This window comes from Pundamilia nyererei, unplaced genomic scaffold (genome assembly GCF_000239375.1).
Source record: "Pundamilia nyererei isolate P.nyererei 1_Seehausen unplaced genomic scaffold, PunNye1.0 scaffold00078, whole genome shotgun sequence".
Classification (NCBI taxonomy): domain Eukaryota; kingdom Metazoa; phylum Chordata; class Actinopteri; order Cichliformes; family Cichlidae; genus Pundamilia; species Pundamilia nyererei.
This window is the reverse complement of record NW_005187479.1, coordinates 1-9,114: the sequence shown is the minus strand read 5'-3', so window position 1 is coordinate 9,114 and position 9,114 is coordinate 1. Positions and strand designations below refer to the sequence as shown.

General features: G+C 42.5%; 2 protein-coding genes across 7 annotated transcripts in view; both read left to right on the top strand.

The window, feature by feature from the left end:
• The window catches only part of ppfibp1b (PPFIA binding protein 1b), a 24,496-nt gene extending 18,893 nt beyond the window's left edge, over positions 1 to 5,603 (top strand). For 4 of the 6 annotated variants that reach the window (XM_013912023.1, XM_005737598.1, XM_005737597.1 and 1 more), the window contains 12 exons: positions 175 to 207; positions 766 to 907; positions 986 to 1,117; positions 1,313 to 1,463; positions 1,592 to 1,703; positions 1,824 to 1,912; positions 3,048 to 3,170; positions 3,276 to 3,401; positions 3,488 to 3,676; positions 4,249 to 4,413; positions 4,510 to 4,575; positions 4,659 to 5,603. In XM_013912023.1, the coding sequence (XP_013767477.1) occupies positions 175 to 207; positions 766 to 907; positions 986 to 1,117; positions 1,313 to 1,463; positions 1,592 to 1,703; positions 1,824 to 1,912; positions 3,048 to 3,170; positions 3,276 to 3,401; positions 3,488 to 3,676; positions 4,249 to 4,413; positions 4,510 to 4,575; positions 4,659 to 4,742 (1,412 nt within the window). In that variant the 3' untranslated portion in view covers positions 4,743 to 5,603. The remainder of the gene's footprint in view (positions 1 to 174; positions 208 to 765; positions 908 to 985; positions 1,118 to 1,312; positions 1,464 to 1,591; positions 1,704 to 1,823; positions 1,913 to 3,047; positions 3,171 to 3,275; positions 3,402 to 3,487; positions 3,677 to 4,248; positions 4,414 to 4,509; positions 4,576 to 4,658) is intronic. The other 2 variants (XM_013912024.1, XM_013912022.1) reach the window with 1 other exon arrangement.
• Positions 5,604 to 6,879: 1,276 nt separating this feature from the next.
• On the top strand, positions 6,880 to 9,108 carry endouc (endonuclease, polyU-specific C). Its single transcript, XM_005737718.1, has 8 exons — positions 6,880 to 6,982; positions 7,109 to 7,165; positions 7,262 to 7,361; positions 7,444 to 7,555; positions 7,646 to 7,758; positions 8,228 to 8,304; positions 8,467 to 8,617; positions 8,695 to 9,108. The coding sequence occupies exons 1-8, from the start codon at positions 6,972 to 6,974 to the stop codon at positions 8,968 to 8,970; spliced, it is 897 nt and encodes a 298-aa protein (XP_005737775.1). The 5' UTR covers positions 6,880 to 6,971; the 3' UTR covers positions 8,971 to 9,108.
• The last annotated feature ends 6 nt before the right edge of the window (positions 9,109 to 9,114 follow it).

Genomic DNA, 9,114 nt, shown 5'->3' with positions numbered 1-9,114 from the left:
GTGTGTGTGTGTGTGTGTGTGTGTGTGTGTGTGTGTGTGTGTGTGTGTGTTGTACACTTGTATATCTGCATCCCATCTCCCCAATCCCGTTATTATTTCACTCATAATTTCTGGCCTCTTGTTCTTTTCTGTTGGACCCTGTCCTGTGTGTTGTGCTCTTTGTAACACATGAAGACCGCAGCAGGAGTGCGAGTGCGCCTATGCTAGGTACAGTATAGATCACAAGTCACGGTAGAGTTGCACTAGTTGTCCAGAGAAAGCAAACTGCTGAATATTTCTGTCTGCAATTTCTGATCTCATCCATTCACTTCACTGACATCTTTTTTTAGTTTAATAGCTCCAGTACTTTGTCTCTGTTCTTTGTTGCACAAACTTCTGTACCTGTGTATGTTGAGTGTGCTGTAGTGTACGTAGATTTTGCCATGTTCCTGCATGTTTTTGCCTACACTCTTTTGTTTCTTTTAAAGCTTTCCCCGAGCACAAAGCTGTGCTGAGATCCAGATTATTCGATAAAATAATTTAAACGGCTCTCAAAGACCTTCCAACTAAATCTAAAACAAAGTAACAATCCTTTTCTCAGGCAGTGAACAGTGTCTGCATGCATGCCATTCTAGAGAGCGTATCGCTTTGCTCACAGTGACCTCTCCGGAGTCCTCATGTGCCTGTCTCAGTGTATTCTGGCTCTTTGCACTGACCCTGTGCAGCAGCTCTGTCTGCCTTATCCTCATGATGCTGATGCTGATCTGCTGGCATTTGTTTGCACAGCTGAAACAGAACGACAGGGTACGGACCATCTCGATCTGGCAGGGCTGCCACAGAGGTCGAATAACAGTGACAGCACACACACGCTCCCCACTACTCCAGAAAGCAGAAAAAAATCCAAAGGAATAAAAAAGCTCTTTGGGAAGTGAGTAGAAAACCTGTAAACATCCTCCCTCTGAGTGTTCTTTTTTTAAGTATTTAACTTTAATGTCTTATTGTTCAGGTTAAAAAGGAGCCAGTCTACCACATTTAATTTGGATGACAATCTACCAGAGGGTGAGTTCAAGCGAGGAGGAGTGCGTGCCACAGCAGGACCCAGACTGGGTTGGTCTCGTGACCTTCAAAGGGTCAACAAGTGAGTCAGTGCATTCAGCATGAATAATGAAAGTCACAATGTGGTTTCCTTGTTTTGAATCTGTGTTGTGCAGTGAATGTAGTGTTTGTTTGAATAATAAAGATGTAACAAGTGCATGTACTACAACTGATCTACGTCCACAGGGGCGTGTCTGCATGCCTATTTCATTGTTGACTCTTCTCTTTTCTTGTGTAGTGACGTAGACGCTCCCTTTGCACGCTGGCCGAAGGATCAGGTGTGCGACTGGCTGCAGGAGCAGGGTCTTGGTCTTTATGTAAACATGGCTCGCGCGTGGATCTCCTCTGGACAGACGCTGCTACAGGCCTCGCAGCTGGACCTGGAGAGGGTGCGATGAAGCAGAAGAATTTAATAAGTTTACCAACACTGGAAGAAAAGCAAAGTATTCCTGCCCTCAACTTCCTGTGTAGTAACTGGGGAATGTTGTATGTTTAATCCAAACTTGTGGATGTTTAGGAGCTGGGCATCAAACACCCACTGCACAGAAAGAAGCTCCAGCTGGCTCTTCAGGCCCTCGGCTCAGAGGAGGAGGACAATAAGGGAAAGCTGGACTATAACTGGGTGACAAGTAAGTACCAGCTGCTAGTTGAAGATATGAGTCGGTTGGTCAGTTTTTTATGTTTGTGATGTTTTACTTGATGTTCTACTCGAGTTAATAATTGATGTACTTCCCTCTGCCTCTTCTCAGGATGGCTGGATGACATCGGCCTGCCTCAGTATAAGACCCAGTTTGATGAGGGAAGAGTGGACGGTCGCATGCTGCACTACATGACTGTGGTGAGTGCCGATAGGAGACATTCACTCCCCTCACAGACCCTGTGGATAAGCTGGGCTGATGACTCTAGTGTCACCTCATGTTAGTGTTACTGCACAGAGCTCCAGTGGTGATGGAAGCCTCACTACAAAGCAAGTTTAATAAACCAGGAATATGTTTTTATTAGGAGGATTAAAGAAGTCTAATTTATTTTACATAGACCCTGAGCACTTACACCAGTGGATGGAGAGGTCAATAGCAACAATACTTCTTTGCATACATACATTTCTTTTCATATCACGTTATGGAAAAAAAGACCAAGAGAATTTCTCTTCCAACTCTTCTGTTTTGCCTCACAGTGGACTAAACCCTCCTTACGTTCACAAACAACAGCTCGTTTCACAACATTTAACAGCCAAATAATTAAAAGCTTGAAAAGGAAAAATGTCCATACAAAATGTAGTCAACTTCTGAAAAGAACAGTGCAGACGCAAACTAAAAATGTTTGGTTTGTGCATTTTCTCACTTGGCCCTCATGGTGCTCCCTCAAGGTAAGTAAGCTTTAATACTCATTCTTAAATGTACCCTCTTCTTATGGCACATTTTTAGTCTCACTCTTTAATCCTGGTGTTGAAAAAAAGAGTAATCTTTGCCATTGGTAAGTCAAAAATTCAAATTTCAAGTTAGTTTCTCAATTTTCAGTTATTTTCTCAGAAGTTTGAGGAGCTTCCATAACCTTGGCCTTAAGTAAAGAACATTTACAGCAAATAGCGCCTCAGTGCTCTGGGAAAGGCAGTAAGACCCCCTTTACAGTGTGTTAACTGAACTTCATGGCATCTATTTTAATTATTCTCCCAGAGAACTGATTGGTTGGTATGCTCTGCTCTTAGAAAGCTCTGATCTGTTATTTCAAACAATGTTTCACAGGAACAGGTAAGATGTGCAGCATGAGTTAGCTCTGATGTATCAGTCAGAAGTGACCTGGCATGATAAAAATAAAGTTTCCTCTCTAATCCCAGATTCACCCTCTCAGGTATTTGTATTTCAGCACTGGCTCTCTGATCCTCTTTAAGCTCTGATGTCTTGTGTTTTTAAGGATAACAATCACAGTTTAGTCAATCTTAGAGCAAATCACTGATATATTTCTTTGTCCAACAGGATGACCTGCTTTCCCTGAAGGTGGGCAGCGTTCTGCATCACCTCAGCATCAAGAGAGCTATTCAAGTCCTCCGACTCAACAACTATGAGCCTAACTGCCTCCGTCGCCGGCCGTCAGACGAGGTGTGCTCCTTTAACAGCCTGTTCTGCTGCTCGGCCCACTGACTTTACATACTCATAGCTATGTGTGAACACACTGTGCTTGTGGTTTGTACTTTGTGTCTGTAGAACAACATTTCACCGGCAGAGATTTCCCAGTGGACCAACCACAGGGTGATGGAGTGGCTGAGGTCTGTGGATCTCGCTGAATATGCTCCCAACCTGAGAGGCAGCGGCGTCCATGGAGGCCTGATGGTGAGAGAGTTAGTTGTTAATTTCCCTGGAAGAGCAGACGCTGTCCTGGGTTGTGTCCGCTCCTAATACACCAAATTCCCGCTCAGGTTCTGGAGCCACGGTTCAATGTGGAGACGATGGCTTTGCTGCTGAACATCCCCCCCAACAAGACTCTGCTGCGGCGCCACCTTGCCACACATTTCAACCTGCTCATTGGTTCAGAGGCCCAGCAGCTCAAACAGGAGTGTCTCGAAAACCCAGACTACACTTTGCTTACTGCAACCACTAAGGTCAAGGTAAAGCACGAGTTCCCACAGACAGATCGTCCTCTCTTACTACAAGTACTACAATTACTTCTCAGAGCACTTACAAGGAAAATATGTTGGAAATGCTTTTTCCTGTGTATTCTCTTTAAATGGGTAACAAGTTGAGAGATTTGATTTGACAAAGTGATATTAAAGTTTAGTTTCTCATGGAAATTAAATGTGCCTACACATTAATTTAAAGGAATTTTAAGTCACTAAAACTGGCATCAACCCTGTAACCATAAAATCATTGCCAGAAAATTCAACATTTTAAGTTTTTGTTTGTTTTGTTTAAATCTTGTGATATCAGTTTATATCAGTTTGCATATGATTTTTAGTTCGTATCCTTTTTGCTCCATCTGGCATTTTTGTGCAACATATTACTTAAATTTTTATTGTGCAATTTATTCCAGGAGGAAAAAATGACACTGATGATGCAGAGGTCTCAAAAACTCACTGATCAAATATGATGACCTTTTTGTGTTTTTTCTAAATCAGTATGTGTGCGTTCCTGTGCGAATGTATGTAGTACTTACCTGTCCTCTCTCTCTGGTTCACACCAGCCAAAGAAACTATCATTCGGTAATTTTGGCAGTCTGAGGAAGAAAAAGCAGGAAGAGAACGAGGAGTATGTGTGTCCGATGGACGTGGAGATGCCAAAGGGTCGGAGCTTCCAAAAAGGCTTCGAGCTCCAAATCTATGAAGATGACCTCGACCGGCTAGAACAGGTGAGCATATTCTTCAGCATTCATTAATGATTTGCCTAATTAAAAAAAAAAAAAAAAGTCATATTAAATTTGTGCTCTATTGCTTTCTGCTCACAGATGGAGGACTCTGAGGGAACCGTGAGACAGATTGGTGCTTTCTCTGAGGGCATTCAGAATCTGACGGTGAGAACCAGGAACAATTACTCACTGATTATTGTTTCCACGGCTTCTGATAGTAAACTTAATGCTTTTCTCTCGTTTACCAGAGCATGCTGAAAGACGACGAACTCTTCAAAGAGATCTCCAATTCTCCGAACCCCAGCGTAACCGACGACGACTCCAACGCATGAGGCTGTCAGCATCAGACCTGATCCTGCTGTGAATGAAACTCTGTGCCAACCCTCTCCACTTGCACACACGCGTCTCAACAAAAAAACAAGAATGCTCCCACGTTTTCCTCATTTTTAGTGTTACATTCAAAGAAGAGCCAAAAGTATTAGCGTCGTGTCTTTCTAGTTGATTTTTAAATGTTGAAGCCTTCGGTCCAGAGGCCACTTTCACTCCTGAACTTAGTCTTCATTACTCCCGACTGATGTCAGAGGGAACATGTAGGATAACACCACTGTTTGCCTGCCAGCTGGTTTCTGGAGATATTATTTCTGTGTTCTATTCGGGTACCTTCCTGTTTTAACTGAAGTGAAAACCAGCAAAAAAAAAAAAAACATCTAGAAAATGCCTATATAGATTTAATATATGACTTTTAAATTGCCTTTTGACTGTGGCAATGCTAGAAGAAAGAGTTGGACTAGAAGTGATGTGTTGAGACTGTTTCCATTTTGAAGTTATAAAGAAAAAACCCTCAAACAGCTGCTATGTTTTCTACACAACTGAACTCTGCTAAAGGAAATGAGAACAGTCTTTAAATATTATTCTGTCACTTATACATTTACAAATGTGCATATACAGTATAAAGCAAGAATCTCGCTGCATGTTTTGAAACTGCAACACAGTCATATACGAACTCATCATTGTTTTTACCAAAAAAGGATTTTTAATGGAAACCTGCAGTTATTTCTGGGGAAATGTTGTGCTGCAAGGAAACGTCTGGTTTTCTCAAAGCGATAATGCCCTCTGCAGCTCTCCACCTTCCCTGAAAAGATGTCTTTTTTGTACACTTATGCAATTAATAAATCAATAAAGTAATTTAAATACGTTTGTTTTCTTTGAAGAAATTAAATCCACACCTGTCAAAATGTCCGATTTTTTTTTTTTTTTTTTTTTCAAGCGTCGGGGACGCAAGAACTCTCTAATGTTGGTCGATAATGTTGACCGATAATTGGAGATGACAAAATGTGCTCTACACAACTGCTCTGTAATCAGGATTTCTGTGTTTTGTTCAACAATTAAATCCTCCACAAAGACTTTTATTTATAGAGCCTCAATTTTATTGCCACAAAGAGACGGAGAATGGTTGTTCCCCTTTAGCACTCGGTTCTGGAGTTTACCCTTTACAGCATCCAGGCCTGTTTATCGCTGTGAGGTGGCACAGAATCTGAATGCTGCTGAGTTTAGATGTGTGAACTGCTGTGGCGCTAAATGACAGAACACTCACTAAACTTATGAGATGCGTCTTCTGTGTGTAATCGAGAGCTCGAAGTCTCTTTTATTTCTGCTTCTTTTTTTCAGTCTTTCTCAGATTTATTTCTTTTGTCTAGTCTGTCTGGCTCTCCTCTCATTTCTTCCTGTCATGTCTCCACACGTTCATACATGCACAGTACGGCCTTTCTACAGTTCTGCACAAAAGTCTGTGTTCAGTGGTGAGATGCACCCATCGGCCCCTGCTGACACCTCTGTACTGGTGATATACATCACACCACTACAATGTAACCTACTATAATAATGCTGTTGACATGTGGTCACTCTACAGGACATGCTGACATAGTTAACACATATGTGTGCTCCTGCTCAGAGGTAAACCAGGGCAGCTATATTTTTCCATAAAGCTAAATTTAATCTAGGCTGTTAACTTTTAATGTTAGCATCTTGGTGAATTTTAAAGCACAGAGGCTTTCATTTCTGAGAAAACATTTTCTGCAGTTTGACAGCTCAGTACACCCCCCTTGTGTTCAAGTCACAGACCACTGCCTTTCCCCAGATTTACATTTCACCTTACATTTGCACAGCCTACTTTACCTACTCATTGAATAATGAGTCTACTCTTCTCTTACCCCCCTTTACACTGAAACAATACATGAGAAACATTTCACTGAGACTCTGGATGGGACCTGATATTAAATTGTATCAAGTATGTGTTGGTTTATAAGCTAAGTTGTATAAAAAATAAAAATTAAAACCACCTGAAGCTGCATCGCTGTATCACTTTAGTAAAAGTTCATGCAAAACTATAGAGAGAGGCTGTGCCTTGAAATGAGGCGCCATCTGGTGGTTAAAAGTGGGTCTCAGGCTCAGAAAGGCCCCTGCAAGATTCTGGGTGGAGGCTGGACCTTTAGACAGACAGGCTGTGTGTGAGTCCTCTGCTGCAGTCCAGGCTGAAACAGTGGACACTTTCATTTGGCGTCATGTCTGCGAGGTTTGTATTTTTATTTACTGACTGAAGATTAGTTTGTTTACGTTGTTGCACAGGCAGCTGAATACAGGTCAGAACTTTGCTGCTTTTCCCATGTATAAAAAATGTTTTCACATCGGTTATATGCAGGTTGTTCTGTGGATTTCTGCTCCTTGCAGTGTTCCTCAGTGGACTGAATGGATCAAGGTACAGTGGTATAAACCAAACTGTGCTGATGTTTCCTCTATTTGTGTGTGCATGCGTCAGATGTTTGCATAGCCTGTCTGACACTTTCTATAACAGACCAGCTGTAAAGCAGGAGCTCTCCACTATTTTCAATGAGCTGTGGAGTTTGGATGTGAATCGCATGACACCTGGGATAGACTACACGATCTCTATTCAGGTGACAAATCTTTTCTAGTTTATTTAGCGCCTGCTATGTCTTGTGTTTGTACAAAGACGTGTTCTGTGTTTGAATTGCCTAGGGTAGAGCAAGCTTTGTAAGTCAGGGCATCCACACGGTGCAGGATCACGCCTCGCAGCCGCTCCTCTCCAACGTTAATGAGAGCAAACTGAGAAATATAACCACTTTCTCTAGTAAGTGTGTAGTTGTGAGCACTCTGAGCTTAAACATTCAGATCGTGTTTGCAGTCATCACTGTAATAAATGGGACTTCTGGGCTCGCAGGCTTTATGACACTGCTGGACAACTATGAGGAGGTGACGGAACAAGTCACCACAGAGGAGCTCACAGAGATGGATCTCTTCTTGGACGCCGTCTTAGAGACAAAAGTCATGAAGGTATGCGTCACAACAAGCTCTGTCGAGCAGAAAGTTTACATTTGAGCACTTCAGTTACTCCATTCTGTTGGAGAAACCTGGTAGTTTCAGTCTGAATGTCTCCTCACAGCAACAAGACAATTGTTTTTGGTATTGCACAACTTTCTATTGTTTCCTACAGTTCATGGTTTTGAGGCTGCAGCTGAACTCTAGAAGGAGTTTTATGTTCTTCCTGTTGCACTGCTGCTCTGCACACATTACTTCAAGACATTACAGAGGCAAAATAACATCTGTGTGCAGCTGTGGAATGTCGCTCTGGCCTCAGCGGTCTCCCAGAAGGGGATCACTGCAGGAATGTGGACATGATGTACTTTTTGTAGGTGGAAGAAACCCCACGCTTTTCAGTGATCTCAGTGGGGACACATGAGACAAATTCCTCACAATAACCCCTCAAACAGCGGAGATGCTGTGCTTTTCTCTTCAGAAATAGCACAGCATCTCCTCCTCTCCTCTGGGCACACTCAGGTTTGCAACCATGAAGAAGCCAGAAAGAAAATGGAGGAGGATGTCAGATATTAGAGGATTTCTTTTCACAAAGTTTAAATGAGAAATCAAAAAAAAGAATCTTTAATAACACAGCTAAAGTGAGATTCTGCAACACTATAATTTAATATGCATTTCTTTGGTAAGAAGTATGTGTGTTTCTGTTCTTAAATTGATCATCACCAGCCTGGACTCCAGTGGATTTGAACATGTGTTTGTTGGCGAGACAAAATCAGGAACAGAAATCATTGGTTTTCACAACTGGGTCCAGTTCTACCTGCAAGAGAAAAACCAACACTTGGACTACAAAGGATATAAAGCCAGGGAGCATGATTTGGTAAGAATAACAGTTCACCAGACAGAAGAGATTCATTTCCTTCGCTGGTAACATAAACATTCATGCTTTTGTCACAGCCTGATCAAGATGACCACGTTCTCAACCTCCAGTTCAGCTGGCACGGTGTGGTGAAGCCCGTTGGCAGTGCCTTCATCGGCACCAGCCCCGAGTTTGAGATGGCCGTCTTCACCATCGTCTTCCTCATGAACACGGAGAGAAGCACCACAGTTGTAGTCAACATTGACCAGTGTCAGATGGAGCTGGTGGTGATCAGACACGGGCGCTCACTCGGGACGGCGTACCCCAAACTGCTCAGCAGCAACGGCAGACATGTCAGGCAGCACGCGCACTGATGTGATCCATCATTTTATTCACTTCTGATAAAAACTAATCTTTGTTCAGCAATACGTGGCCTCATTGATAAGGAACTGACCTGCCTAATGTACTGCAAAGGACATTTACATGTATTTCAAGATCACTGTGACCTCAGTAGCTTT